Raw genomic sequence first — 15,798 nt, 5'->3', positions numbered from 1 at the left:
CTCAGTTACAATCACTTGTATTTATGTTAAAAAAGATTTTACTTTGAAAATGTTATTTTTTTTCTAAAGTTAGGCAGAAGGTGGTGAAATATTTAAGAATGAGAAAGAATGAGGGAGAGAAAGTAATGCTCTGGATTTGTTTCCATATCTCTAATGGAAACTATTCAATACTGAAAATCTAACATACATAGCCTGTATCTTTTATGAGTTTTTCCCCTCCAGTTTTATTTTCCAAAACCAAAAAAGTTGATATTTGTTTACAGAAACCCTCACAGATGTGTTACATCCTATATAATTTAATTTTAAATATAGTAGCTGTGGCTGGGAAATAATGGATGAAATTCAATTAATTTTTCCACAAGAAATATGTTATCCTAATGACTTCTCTCCCCTGATCATTATTAATGATCCACAACTCTCCTAACATAAGGATTTTTTTTTAGCATTACTATAGCCATAACTACTGCAAAATTTGCCATATATTCAACTATTTTAGTAATTTAGCATATAATATGAATATTGAGTCATTCTCACGATTTTTAAAACATGCATTTTAAGGATAATTCATTGTAAAACTTTTTAAAACTCACATCTTCTTAAGTGACATAAAATTTTCTTTTTAGGTGACTTTTGCCTCAAATTTAAATCATGTCATCAGTTTCTGATCACCTTTTGTCCTAGAGAGGAACAGACTGATGGCTCCTGAACATTTGATAGTTCCAGCTGCTGTTCTCTTTTTCCCATTTTTCATTTTCAACAATCTTGACAGTAAAAACTAATGATCAAGTAACCTGTATTAACTAATGACATCTTTCCTCCTGTATAAATAACTACTTCTACTCCCCCCAAAAATTAATTTCCTTGACATTTTTAAATCTCAGTTTCTCTCTTCCTTTTCTTAAATGGAAAAAAATAAAATAAAGATATCTAGGCATTAGAAAGACTCCCATTTCAGCTACTACCCTCTAATAAAAATAATTCATGTTGTCCTGTATTTCTCTTAATCTTTACCACCCTATCCTTTACCATCCTTCTGTTCTTCTCTTACATAAACTGCTGTGAGAATTTATTTATATAGTGAAGAAAGGACTACAAAATATCCCTTGATCGTTAATATCAAGATACCCATACACCTTTCAAAAGCAAACCACTATAGTGAGTGGTTAGCAAAAACCTCAAAAAAAAAGATAAAATGTCTACATATTATGTGTACACATTAGGTGGATTTGATTATTATCCAATAAAGGAGGATTAGGAAAAAATCCACAGAAGAAATCATCCTTGCACTGCAGTAACCTTTGTAAATTACTGGCTGCCTCTGAAATAAATTAAATAATAAATTAATTAAATAAATTAAAGCCAGTGAGGAGCGTGGAGGAGCCATCATTGCTGCTGTTCTCCTCTTCCTCCAAGTGCCACTCAGCAGAGGAAGGCTAAACCCTTTCTTTCTGAGCTGCAGCTTAATGAGCAAACCCAGCCTCTGCCTTGGGAAAAAGAACATTCTCTGGGCTACTTCTAAGCTTAAAGGGCTGACAAATTAGTATTACAAAGCAAGAGGGTCCTTCAAAAGCAGATTAGTGATATATAAATGATATATAAAAATATATAGTATTATACAATAAATATGGATAATTATATATAATTATATATATATAAATGCTATATAAAAATATATATTATTATATAATAAATATGGATAATGATATATATATATAGTTTTATATAATGATATGTCATTTTATATAAATGCTATATAAAATATATTTTATTTATAAAAAGAAATTTATAAATATAATATATAATTATATATAATTTTATTGATTTATAAATATATAAAATTTATATATAAAATAATATGTATTTAATATATTAAATGATATATAAAATTATATAGAATATTAATTACACATATAATAAATATTTATTTAATTATATACATTTAATTAAAATTAAATTATATATAGATTGATTAAATATAAATATATTTATTTATATATAAACATATATATTATAAAATATATTTTATATATAAAAATATGAACATTTGATATATACTTATATATAAATATGTAAAATGATATATATCATTATTTATATTATATATAAAGTATATATTATATATATAAAATATATATAAATATATATAAAATATAAAATTATCCTATATAAAGGTAAATGGGGATTGCTGGGTGAATGGTTGTGTTGTTCCTGCCTGCAGCACTGCACTAATAAGGCACAAAATGGTTAACTATTTTTTGTTACAAGGTCTTTTAAGTTTAAACCTTCTAATGAACAAATGATACTTGAATTATTTTGACTTTTAACTTAATAACTAATTACTCAAAGTCTGCAATGCTGACTTTTCTGTCTAATTACAAGATATTACTTAACTTTATGAAGAAGAAGGAAGAAGGTAAAGAAGGACTAGTCTCTGTTTTAAAACTTTTATCTTGCTTCATATATATTACGACATTCTGAAACCCCACACTCTCAGTCTTCTACCTTGTGATATGATATACTTCTAAACTACACACTTGTAATTTCAGTGCTATCAATTAATTTTGGAAGCTTTTTTCACGGCCTCAGGTCAAGTGCAGTGCTCTCTTGGGAGTCAGAGACTGTGTGCACAGAAAGTCTGAACTTCTCAGCATCCAGAACTCCAACAGCTTCCCAAATCCTAAAGCGGCATCCAAGACCCTTCCTTGTTCTCCCTTTGAGCTCTGCAGATCCCAAAGCATGAACACCTCTATTCTCCCCTGCTACTGAGCTTTTCATTTTCCTCTCACAAAATATCCCCAAATTGCTCTGAAGGAAATGAAAAATAAAATCCCATTTGCAGAAATTAAATAACAATTGCAGAAGAAGAGAATCCACTCCACACTATGGTGCACTCTGCACTCTCTGCTATGGGCACGACAAAACAGGAAGGCAACTGGTCAAAAGTGATTGCACAAATATGGCTTTTTTTTTCCCCCAAACAACGAACTTTTTCACCTAAAATTTGTAAATATTGAACAGCTTCTCTTCAACAGCAGTTTTATTTTATTACATTTTCTGATCCCAGGTTTTTTTGGGTAATCTGAGTATGTACATAAAGACAGAAGATCGCTGCCATGCAGGTCAGTAGCAAGGCAAGCAAAGAAGAAATTGAATTTATCTCAAGTTAATGCAAGCCAATAAAAACATTTTGCTGTCAGGGAAATTCTGGAAAGCATTTTATTTTTTTTTTGAGCATTTTTTACCTTTTGGAAACCTGGCAGTGTCCATGGAGCGAGTCTCCAGATGGCTTTGTCATTTACTGTGCTAAAAATGCAAAGATGCTCTATCCACATTATTGATGTGAATATCCAAATGTAGCTTCTGTCCAATTCCTTCAGCATCCCCATCAACCTGCCTGCAGCAGAGGCCAGGACTGGAGCAGCCTGCCTGGAACAGCTGCTCATGCAGCATTCCTGAGGGGGACAAGTGTGCTGGAAAAATAGGGTTAGAGCTGTCCTGAGACACAGCATTTCTAAAGAGTGAACCAACAACCAACCCTTTCCAAGGTGTCCTGGCTTTAAATGGGAAAAAATAACCCTGTCAGGGAGGGAGACCTGCAGGAGAATCACTCTGTCATAGTGTGGGCATCTGGTTTGGCTTGGTTAAATTGCCCCCACATTGGGCCTGGCCCCAGCTGAGACAGCTCCTGCTGCTCGTGTCACCACCAGTGACAAAAGGTGTGTACAGAGCTGGAAACTGGGGGGAAAATGGTTCATTCTGGAATGATCACAGAGGTCAGGCAAGATATGGCATTCGTGGTATTCAAACCAGCCTGACCAGGCAGCTGATCCATCACAGTGAGATGGAAATGTGATTCCAGCACATCACAGAGGTAAGAACCACAGTTTCAAACTAATCCCAAGTCACAGAGACAGTGGGACTTTCAGAATGAACAGGAATTATTTGTTAAATATTAAAAAAAAGGAAAAAAAAATGTGATTTTTTAAATTTAGGGACACAGTTCAGGAAAACAGACTGGATCCCAAGAGACTCAGGGCTTTCTAAGAATTATGAAAAATATTTCTTATCTGCTTCAATCATTTAAAAGGAAAGCCCATCTATCTCTCCTTAAATGAAAAAAAAAAAAAAGAAAATGAAGATACCCAGAAGGTCACATGGGTTTCTCTCCCAAGCCTTTATTTCTGTAGAGCTCTGAAACCAGAAAGTTGAAGAAATGCACTGAGATTTATCTCTGATGCCCTGTTTAAAAAGAATAATTTGTTGTCCTGATGACCCAGAAGGAGATAAGGACAGACACAATCCCAAATGAAATTGGGGAAGAATCTGCACAACCACACTTTGTAAACTATCATTTAAAACAGATCCTGCCTTTTAGAGACCACTGGCAGTGGGCAAGGAGAACTAGAATTTCACTCCAGCAAGAAATAACACAGCTTTACATTTTATTTCTGTTTATTTCTGTTTCTGAGCAAGCAACCAAGAAAAAGCCATCACAGAAGGGGTTGTGGCTGTACCCAGCTCTTGAGCCTGACAAAATTCTGACCCTTCACTGATGCTTGGGACCCCATTACTGTCTGCTCCACATAGCACCATGTGGGCATAAAAAAGTTACCAAGGCTGAAAAAAGAATATAAAGCAGAAGTGGGAATGTATGGAATAAATGTACAATTCCCAGTAAAAGATCTGAGTGAGAATCACACAGAAGTTTGTTTTCTTTTTCCTGAAAGAAAAGGCAACGTGTTTTAGATTTCTGAACCACAAGTTGCATTACTATTTTAACACAATTAACTCCACTGGGGAATTTTGTTGGGTGGGTTTTTTTTTTTGGTTTGTTTGTTTTCTTTTTTTTTTGGTTTTGTTTTGTTTTGTTTGTTATAGATGAGAGAAATCAAGGGTCAGGCATGCTTTAAAATTATATTATCCTGTGGATAAGCAACGTTGGTGCAGGGTGTAGAATGCAGAGAGTAGATTTCATGACCAAGTCTCTGAAGCTTTTATCTCAGAATTACCACCAAGCCCATAAAGAAACTAAATTCTATTGCTTTCAACCCTGTATTATTGCTGTGCTTGGAACACTTCATTTTCAGATGAATATTTAGTCACAGAGTCTGTGACACTGGCTGAGATAAGAATGATCTTGTTTTGACCCTTAGAAACACAGATCCCAGAATTTCTTCTTTTGAATAAAGTACAAAGGAGAACAAATACTAAAGACAAATCCCCATTTCACTTTCCTTTTGAAATCAGTCAGGATTAAGAGCATGTTAGAGGGCATGAAAGGAAATTAGCCTTTGAGAAAAAGAAACAGAAGGAAAAGCTATTATTCTATCTTTTTGCAACACACAAATTCTTTTCTCTCCTTGCCTGGGCCCAGACAGTAAATGAATATAAAAATGTGGAAAGAAACAGTGAGATTGTGATCCGTGCCTTCATTCTGCACTATTTTTCTTAATTTCTTAATTAGTTACAAAAGTCTGTATATACCTATCTTTAATTTCTCCAGCTGTACAATATCCCTGCACTTTTCTTTCAATTATTCTGCAGCATGCCATCTCCCTGTGTAAGAAAGCATTTCATTATATGAGGCTTGCAATTTCTGCTCCTTAATTAGCTCTCATTACTTCTACTTATGCTCTTGCTCAATGTTCTAAATAATTCCTCTTGAACCTCCCTGTCTTCTCCCTTAAATATTTGCACAATTGACTCGTGTCCTTGTTAGTCTGTTCTTAACTAAGTTTTAGTAACAATAAATCACTCCTGAAGAATCAATCACTCCCCCAGCAACCCTACTGAGAACTGTTCTTTGAACTTGTATTCTAGTTAAAAAAAAAACATCCAGAGAGAAATAGTTTACTATCAAAGCCTTATAAAGATGAACTGCTTCATTTCTGCCCCATGGCACCAGGATCTGGCCTTTCTCATTGGCATCTCCTGTAGCAGCCTCATGTCTCACATGGGCTTGTTTTATCTTCACATTACTGTGGGATATAGATCTCTCCCTCCCTGAGGAAATATTTTTCATTTGTCCAAGCTGGTTGTAGAGTTCTGGAAATTACTTTTATTCTCTTGATCTTGCTCTGTCTGCACTATTATTTTTAATGTTTTCTTCATTTGCAACCAGTGACAAATCTAATTTTTGTTCACCTTCATCTCCCAGATCACTCATATTATTAAACAGAACTCACTGTTTTGTTTTGTTGTTTTGGTTTTTTTTCTTTTTTTTTTTTTTTTTTTTTTTTTTCTTATTCAACACATATCAGCTATGCAGGGAATTACTTATTTAAAAATGAGCAGTTAGAATTTAGAGCTGAGGCAGTAGTGTGACTGTGACAGATTAAAGGGTTTAACAAGAAATAATAACACAACTTTCTGTACAACATATTTGTCAAACACCTTTCAAAACAAATATGTTTGAATCCAACAGTAATCCCTGTGCCACAAGAACAGACCTCATCTCTTTCCAATTTAAAGTACTGCTGAGTTGTAGTACCCTTTGTTTAGAGGTGTTCAGCTAATTTTCAGTCTCAAGGAGAACATAGCTTATCTGTGCTAATTTCCTTTCACTTTAAAAGAATTTTCTATGAATATAAAATTAAATCCAAATTCTTTATAAGCTAGAGTTAGTAAAAGAGCTTTCTTCCCATGGCTTTTTATTTTGTATTCCTGTGCCAGACTAAGGAGAACTTCATCTGAATGTTACCTCCCTCCATCAGCCAAGCTGCTGATTTAATTCTGTCACTGATGCTCTCTGGATAACTTTGTTCAGCTCAAAGTGATTTTTTTTTCCCACTTGTTTTCCATCCCTGCCTTGCCTACCTGTGCACCTCCATTCCAATCCCTGTTGGCTGCAGTAAGGAAAGCAATACACATTCATAATATTCTGAAAGGATAATGTGGCCTTTTATTTCACTGCCAGGCACTGTGTTGTGGCCAGGCAGTAAATATTTTCCATTTAAATCTATATAATGATAGTCACAAAGTGTAAAAGTTAGTGAGCCCATGAGAGGAACGATGGGAACCAACTAAGACTGAACAAAGATCCCTGACCCTTCCCCAGCCCAAGCTGAGAAAAAACCCAGCAAAGGCAGCAGAGCATCCACCTGTGCTGTAGGTGGGAACATCCCTACAGCCCTCTGCTGCAGGCTTGGACCTCTTCCCTTTGGACTTGGGAAAGATTGGCTGCTGGTTTCGGCTTTTCCTACCTCTGTTGAGGTCAGGATTGAAGGCACTTGAGAGGATAGCTCACATTCAGGCTCAGGTGTTTATCATTTCTTATCAATGTTACAGCCTCACAGCAGGGAGTTTGCAGGCTTTCATTAGCAAGGCACAAAATGGCCAAGTGTCTCTTGTTACAAGGTCTTTTTAGGCTAAATTATCCAATTAAGAAATGATACCTAATTATTTTCACTTTTAACCCATTAACTGATCCCTTGAAGTCTGCACTGTGGAATTTTCTGTCCAATTACACAGCACTGCCCAAACCCATGGAGAAGAAGGAAGAAGGTAAAGAAGAACAAGCTGTCTCTGCCCTAAAATCTCCATCTTGCCTTGTATATATTACTATATTCTAAAACCCCAAACTCTTAAGTTTTCCACCCTGTGATATCACACACTTCTACCATCTATACACCTGCAATCCCAATGCTATCAATTAATTTTGGAAGCCTTTTCCATGGCCTCAGGTCCAATGCACTGCTCTCCTGGGAGTCAGAGTCTGTCAGCACAGAAAGTCTAAAATTCTCAGCATCCAGAACTCCAAAAATTGGCTCCCACCATTTTTTTCCCAAAACATTTAAACCATGGCATCTCACAAACATTTTTGGAAGCAATTTGTACACGAAATGGAAAGAGGCTGGATGTCTGTGTAAGCCTAAAGCTGATTACTAATTCGTCACCCACATATCAGCTATCCCAGAATCATTAATCACCAGGAGTGCTACATGACAGCTTCAGAGCTTTTATAAAAGGAAAGCTGGAAGTACTTTTGCAAAGAACTGTAGGAGTTTATTTTTCTTCCAGCAAATTTTCCCCCCGTAAAATTGGTTCTGAATTCATCGCCCACGCACGCTTTCCTGAATTCTAGTAACATCCTACATTTACTGGCGTGAGGTTCAGGATAACTTGGCTTTGTTTCTCCTCCCCTCTACCCCTGAGGAGTTACTCTGTCCACAAGAAGTAATGGGCAAAAAATATTTAGCAGAGAGGATTGAAAGTTTAGCTGCTTATCTAGGAAAACAGGGCATGCCTGAAGTCATGGCAATGAAATCAGCGGCAAAAACACGCTTCCTCCTGAGCCAGTGCTGAACCACTGTTCCCTTTGCTTCTCCATGAAGCAGGCAAGGCAATGTGTTAGAAAACCTTTCCTGGGTGTCAGCAATGGCTATTCCTGTTGCCTCTGGGGCTTTTTTGAGTGGGCAAGCCCACCAGTAGGTAGCCTGGCTGTTTCTGGCTGTGTGGAGCTAAAGCAGCCCATAGCCAGCCCTGTGTGAGATTTGGTGGGCTCTGCATATCTCCCATTCTCTGTGCTGGTTAATGAAGGTGAACAGGACTGCACTTGAATATCACAAGTTCAAAACCTACTTGTATTTCAAGAAATCCATCTCCACATCTGCACAAGCCTCTGTTTTTAAGGTAGAGCAGCATTCCCCCTGTGCTCCTGTTCCTGTTTGCTCTGTTTGTCTGGGTATTGTGCTGCCACAGTTGGACTATTCTTGTTCTAAGGCAACAAATCCTTTCAGAGGCCAAAGCAAACCTCTCCTGGGGCTCCTTTACATCCCTCCTGAGACCACTTAATGCACTTTGCCAGGTACTGTGCTATTGTCTTTATAGAATAAGCCTGCCCTGTCTCACCCCTCCACCTGCCACATCCTCCATGACTCCAGAGGCAAACTCTCCAGGCCCCCAAGGTTTTCACCCCTACACAAATGTTTCCTTCTACCCCAGCCTCACTTTATTAAGGCAATATTGCCTGTAGTCCAGAAAGAGCCCAGTGTGGCACTGTCTGCACTTGAGAGGAGCAATGCCCCAATAAGCTGACTTCAGGTTATGTAATATATTTGGAAAATTGCATTTTATTGGCATCATGGCTTTGGTATACTTGGAAATTGATTTTAAGGTTATTTTCCTCAGCAATCATGGTGATGCCATTCAAATCTTAAGTAGAAGCAGTGAGCCACCTGACTTACAGAATCTCAGGATTCAAATGAAACTGAATTGCTGTGGCAAATATTGAGACTGAAACATTTTTAGGATCTTATAAATATCTGTTTAACAGAGCTTGTCTTCATTGTGCACCCACAGCCTTAAAGTGTAGGCAAACACTACCAACCAGTCTTAACATCTCTGTGTTCAAACAGTTTCCTTGGCTGCAAGTTTTCCTTGGTGAAAAAGCACAGCTTTTTCTTTGCAGAAGGTTAGATTAGATTAATGATCCTTTCCAGTCACAAAATCTATAAGGCTGTTCTCTGCTGTTTGTCTCTGCAGAAATTTTTTATTTGAGTTTTCTTCAAGCAGGACTGGATTTTTTACCCGTGCCTGAAATGTTGCAGAGGGGAGGGAGAGGACGCTGAAGTTGACCCAGGGATGAGAGTTGTGCATCTGCAGCAAATCTGGCAGATGTGGATACCTCAGATCCCAGGGGTCCATGCCTGCACCACATTACCCAGGTCTCTGCCAGGCCTGCACCACACCAGGGCTCTCTCCACTGCTGCTGCATTTTTTCTCCAAGACACCCCACGTGAATGGGTAAATTTCCTTCAGGAGCAATTCCTGCAAAGTTATGGCACTGCAGTCTTCTGGCTTGCTCCTTTAAAGAACCTGTGTGACACCTGAGAGCGGCTCTAAAAAATACCAGCACCGTAGGGAGTCTCTTGTGCATTGTATATCAATAGGATTTGCACAGCAGGATCTAGGTCTCCTATTAAAACTCCTAGAAGTAAACCCACACAAACACTAAATCAAATTTATTTACGTGGATCAAAAGTCTCTATCACAATTCCTGTCAGTTCTGTGAAGCTCCATTTGGGATTAATTTGGCCCACTACAATTATTTTCGCATCTGAACACATCATAAAATCTCTTTATAGAGATAAATTAAATAGGGAAGAGCAGAACAAAAATTATTTACTATAAATTATGAATTAAAACAAGATTGCAAAGTAATCTCTGCACAGATGAACCACTAAAATATAATTAGTGAGACTCTGCAAAAGACTGACTATACCTGAAATAGCTTTAACATGTCTTGAATAAGATATGATCTTGGCATACTTTTAAAATCCCTGTTCAGCTCAAAAAAAAAAAAAAAAAAAAAGAAGAAGAGGAAAGAAAAGGAAAAAGAAAAGAGAGCACATTAGAAAGATTGATTTATATGGCTGGGAAGCTGAGAAGATCACTAATGAGATAAAGAACCTTCCAATTACAGGTTACTGGTCTGAAGGCAGTCCAGTATCACAGTACCCTGAAGCTCTAATTCATATTTCACATCAGATGACAAGGGATGGATGGCCAGGTGGAAGGAAGGAACTGGAAGCCCAGGATTTAAAACCATCATTACCTAAGTTAGGCTGCCACAACAATGACTTTATTTTGGTGGCATGAATCACTGTTACCCTTGCTGAACAGGACTCCTACCAATTCTCTTCAAACCCACTAAAACGGGTTTGATTTAAATTACCTCATTTAAATTATCTATTTCAAAAGCAACACTGTAACATCAGGTTGTACTGTCCCTTTCCATAATGAAGTGAACTGAACCCTGGATTTTATGTTTGCACTACAGAGCTATCTATGCTGTAATTTACTTTCACTTAATTAAATGGCTGGAACTTCCTTAGGACACAGTTAGGAGCCTACACACTTAGAGTGATGGAAGCAAGGAGAAAGGAAGACTAATTCCAACACCTGCAAATTGTTTGTGTGCATCTCCACATCACCTGCCTGAAGTCTCAAGGATATCATCAGCATGACAATCACTTAAATATGCCTCTCCCACCAATTAGAACTTTATCAGAAGCTTATCACTTAGATTTAAAAAGCTCAACAGAAAAAAAGTAGAGGGTCTTGTGCTACGTCCTGAACGTAAAGTTTGTATAAATTGGACCTGTCAGCAAAGGCTGATCTCACCTGTCAAAGTGGCACACAGGACATAGAAAACAAGTCACAGGACAGAGATGTATTGAATGTTATAGACCAGAATGGAGATGCTTGAATTGCAAATGAGAAGCAGAGAACAGGCAGAGCTATGTAAGCCTCATGTGCCTCATACCACTAATTAAACAATCAGCCTCATTTTGTTACTGGTTGCCCCTCAGTTTGGCCCCATTTAGGAAAAAGGATTGCAACCCAGTTTGGGATGGAGGTGGCATAGAGTGTGCACTGAGAGCCCACAATAGCTAATAGCAGCTAGACAAATAAAGGCTCTCTTGCCACAGCTTGAGACGTGAACCACGGGAATTCAAGGGCACATCCAGGCAGGGAATTCATTATGGAGCAGCCCACACTCTCCTCCAGTGAGAGATCACACCTCACACACAGCCCCAGCTCCATCTCTGAAGCCTCCCTCAGCAGCCAATTCCACCTGCCTGGTGCTGCAGGAGCACTGCCAGCTTCCCCTGCCATAGCCTGGCTCCAGGAACTCTCAACATTTACCTCCCAGACTTGTGACAGTGCTACAAAGCTGAGCATCACTCCTCCAAACGACACTGCTCCTTAAAACACAGCACTGCTCCCTCTGCTGAGCTCTTCCCTCCTCATGGACAGCCAGGCTGGACTGGAAAGAAATGCCTGGATAATCAATCCACAGTGCCAGGCTGACATGCTGCAAAAAGTCATGCTGCTGCGCCATGCCTTATGTCTGACTGCTACCAAAATGTGTCAGCTGAGAGGGCCAAAACAAAATCAAAATTGCTTTTCTTGGAAAAGGCTATTACCAGCCATTAAGGAAACCCAGCTTCTCTATCTGTCTCACACCTGGAACCATACTGAGTGAGCTCAAAGGGAAAAACCAACAGTTAAATCGTGACAGAACAGCACTATCATTACTTTGAGCTGAAATTAGTTATCCCAGAAAGGCTGTTTGAAGATTAATGTTTTCACAGCGCTCTGCAAATGCAAGGACTTACTGGTTATGCATTCTGATAAAAATACTCACGAGGTTCCTCATGTGTTTCAGCATTATTGTCAGGCAGGTGTTCTCATAGGATATGACCAGTTGTACTCCAGGCTTGTTACCAGCTGACTGAGGACCTAAAAAAGGACAGACTGCTTGATTTTAGTTATCAGCTTAGAGGAAATATATCTGTAAAATATTGAAGTACATATTAGCTAACATATAAAAACCTGCTGCGTGCTTAAATCAGGGATGAAATTAGAAAACATGGATAAGGAGTGTGATGAAAGAAAGTGGTCTGACATGCAGTGCTCGTTTTCTTTCTTGTTTGTTAACTGCCAGTGAGATTTTCTGTTTACTAATTGCCATCAATCTGAAATTCAGTGGGAAATTTACGCTTGAGTGACAAATAATTGGGGAATTTTATTTGGCAGTCACTGATGATACTATTCACTATTGTTGCAGTTTTGTCTGGTTAAAAACACAGTAATTTTTTTTCCAGTTCCCAAGAGAAAGGAAAAAAAAAAAAAAAGGAAAAAAAGAGCAAGTTTCCTGACCAGTTCCAAACCAAGTTAGAGAAACAACATTAAATATAAATTCTCCCTTCCTCATTCTGTAGTTTAGGTGTTCTAGGCTGGTTTTCATGCAACCCATTGCTTTCCTAGATTTTTCTACTAAGATGCACTTTAAGAGTCTGATACAATTCCCACTGAAAAAAAAAAAAACCCAACCATTTTTCATTTTCCAAGCAAGAAGAATCAGTCTCATATTGTGGAAGAAATGACTAAGCAAATCCTGTTCCATCATTCTCCTGGAGGCACTGAGCCAGCTGTCTTCACTGCCAAAAAGGTGTGTCCTTGAAGCTGGGTAAGTAATGTGGTTTACCCGCCCTGCAGAGACAGCAGGGAGGCACAGCAGAGAAAAGCTGCCTTTTACCACAGCAAATCAGGTAATGGTGAGCACAACCTCTCCTCAATATCTGTCTGACCTCTTTTTTTTTCTTTTTTTTTTTTCTTTTTGCAGTGTTTCACCTGAGCAGGGGCTGAGGAGCTGGGTTTGAGCCATTTTTCACCACCTGGTCACCAAGGACAGCCCAGACACTGCCTGGGTGAAGCTGCCTCAGCCAAATAGGGCTACATCTAATTAACCAAAGATGTGTTACAACCAGTAATTTACCTGAAAAAGCAAGAATTCAATCCTGCTAAACTTACAACATAAAGAGGATGTCTCATGAGCTGGGCTCTGCTCTCCCACCTGCCCTTTGGAGCAGTGGCTGAGCTGGAGACCTGAGACAGAGAAATCCTGCTCTCCTTCCTGCACCTTGGGATCTGCCACTGACACTCCAGCCCTGGAGCCACTGCAGGGTGACATAACAACGTGAGACAAACAATAGAGTGGTGATTAATTCTTCAAATAGAAACACATCTCGTGAGGAGCAGAGGCAGTGGGAAAGGATGATGGGAATGCAAGAATAGCCATCACTCAGAGTCATCCACTGCCACAGGAGGCTTTTGGGAGCACCAGCACTGCTCCCCTGGGTAGCAGGAGGGTTCCCTTGTGTCCCTGTCAGCCTCAGCAGAGACCTGTCTGTCCAGCCTCTGTTCCAGGTCAGCCTTCTCAGGGCATCAGGGGCACTCCCTGTCTCACTCTTGCCTTCTCCTCCCCACACGTTCCCCAGAGCTCTCACAGCCAGGGGGGTGGGAGCCAGAAATCCAATTCCTTCTGCTCAGCAGAGTAGGAGGCACAGGGGGTGTCATAATGGACAAACCACGTTGGGTGTCTTTTTCTGAAGAAACCAAGTGTGTAACCTCTGGAGCAAACAGAGACTGAAATAAGTGCTCAGCACACACAGTGACAGTGGTGCCATGTGCTGCTGACAGCCAGAGAGGCAGTGTAATTGCCATTTATCCTAAGGAAGGGAACTCAAATGAATTAGAAATAACACAGTGTGTACATGCAACTGCCATAATATAATTGTACCAACGCTACTGAGTTTATGATGCTTGGAGTGGAATTTCAGAATATCAATCCATCTCCAATTTCTCCCCTTTAGAGACTACAAAAATACATTTTTAATCACATCCTAACTAGAGAAGGGTCTGAAACACTCCTGAAAAATTGAAATCTCAGGAAGAAATCACTAAGCTGGGACTTAGAAGACTGAGTAGCAGTTCTTCATTTGTTATTCTCCCTTATGAACCTTGACAAATCACTTGGCAAGACTGTGCCTTATTTCATTTCTTGTGTTATGAAAATGGGAACAGGGAGGGACAAGGGATGAAAACTTGTGGCATGAGTCTTTTCCAGGTTAAGAAGAAGCCCATAAAATTCCTGGGTTTTTTTTAATGCAAAACCACTTTACCTTTTTTTTTTTTTTTCCCTTAAGCTGTGAGTCCTTTTGCCTTGAATTTGCAAGAGGAGTTGCAGAGTTCAGGACTATTACACACAGTGTAACACAAGGGCAGTTGTGTTTTAACATAAGGGCACAATTCACTTGTGGGGCTCTGTTAATTTTGGGAATTGCAGTGAGTCACCACCAGTGGTTTAGCAAGAGCAACAATTTCAGAGGCTAAATTACATCATCAGAATCCAGCTGATCACTGTGCCTTCCCTTTCCTACCAGCAATACCAGTGCCTTTGTTTTTCATTAATTTTTACAGTGTGCTGCTTATATCCAGTCAAGGGATTTCTCTGTGGGAGTTGGTTTTTATTTTTTCCTTAAAAGTAAGAAAAGTAAATAAGTTTCTAACAAAACAACCCAAAACCCCCAAAAAACAACAACAAAAAAAAACCCACAAAACAAAACACCAAAAAAAGGAGCAAACAACAAAAAACCCCCAAAACAAACCAAAAGAGAAGGGAAAATACAATTCTAATTGAATATGCAAAATGAAGCCTGAAACACACACACTATGGGCACAACTATTACTAAAATATTGGCTCTTACTATGCAATAAATTGAGTACTAATGGCAAAAAAAGTAAAAGAAAGGGAAATAAAAAATAACAGAGCATGGAAAATCTGATAAACATCGACGAGACCACTGTTGTTTGTATTTCAGAGTAAAACCCAATTACTGTTAGCTACACTCAGCTGGAATATTTTTGGTTTTCCCACACTCAGTGCTAGATCATATCCTCTTTGAAGTCCAGATGATTGTAGCTTCAAATGATGATAGAATACACATTAATTACTTTCAATCTAGCCAGCTTGGGCAGATGGACTTGAGCTCAGTCCTGCACTTTTGGGAAGTGTCATGCTCTGCTTTCAGCCCATTTTGGCAGGACCAAGTGCTGGTCTCTTGCAGGTACAGGACTAAGTTACACTGACTAGAGCTGAAGCAAGAGGTCCCCACAGGGATCAGTTCTTGACTCTGGTGTTGATGCAAAACCTGTCAAATACCAAATGAGGACCTCAGAGCACTTGGAGTTTTCTCCTTTCTGATTTGTGCCCATGTAGCCCAGTGTTCCCAGTGGAAGTCAGTCACCAGCCCTACTACAGAAAATCCTAAACCCTGCCAGTTTAGAATCTCTTATTGAGGAACACAAACAGGAGAAATCTGTGGATCCTTTTGTCTTTTCAAACGAAGAAATGAAGGCAATTAGCATTCAGATTTCTGCTGGAAGTGAAATGATCTTCCCAGTACTCAAGGATGCAGTACTTTGTTTCATCTAGATGTTTTTTTCTGG

General features: G+C 38.8%; 1 protein-coding gene across 1 annotated transcript in view; it reads right to left on the bottom strand.

Annotated features, from left to right (window-relative positions):
* The window catches only part of PIK3C2G (phosphatidylinositol-4-phosphate 3-kinase catalytic subunit type 2 gamma), a 189,104-nt gene that overhangs the window by 10,321 nt on the left and 162,985 nt on the right, over positions 1-15,798 (bottom strand). Inside the window, exon 32 of the mRNA XM_041484453.1 lies at positions 12,152-12,246. Within this exon, the coding sequence (XP_041340387.1) occupies positions 12,152-12,246 (95 nt within the window). The remainder of the gene's footprint in view (positions 1-12,151; positions 12,247-15,798) is intronic.

The sequence above is a fragment of the Pyrgilauda ruficollis genome, unplaced genomic scaffold (assembly GCF_017590135.1).
Source record: "Pyrgilauda ruficollis isolate IOZ18807 unplaced genomic scaffold, ASM1759013v1 scaffold66, whole genome shotgun sequence".
In the NCBI taxonomy this organism is placed as follows: Eukaryota; Metazoa; Chordata; class Aves; order Passeriformes; family Passeridae; genus Pyrgilauda; species Pyrgilauda ruficollis.
This window is presented reverse-complemented; position numbering and strand designations above follow the sequence as displayed.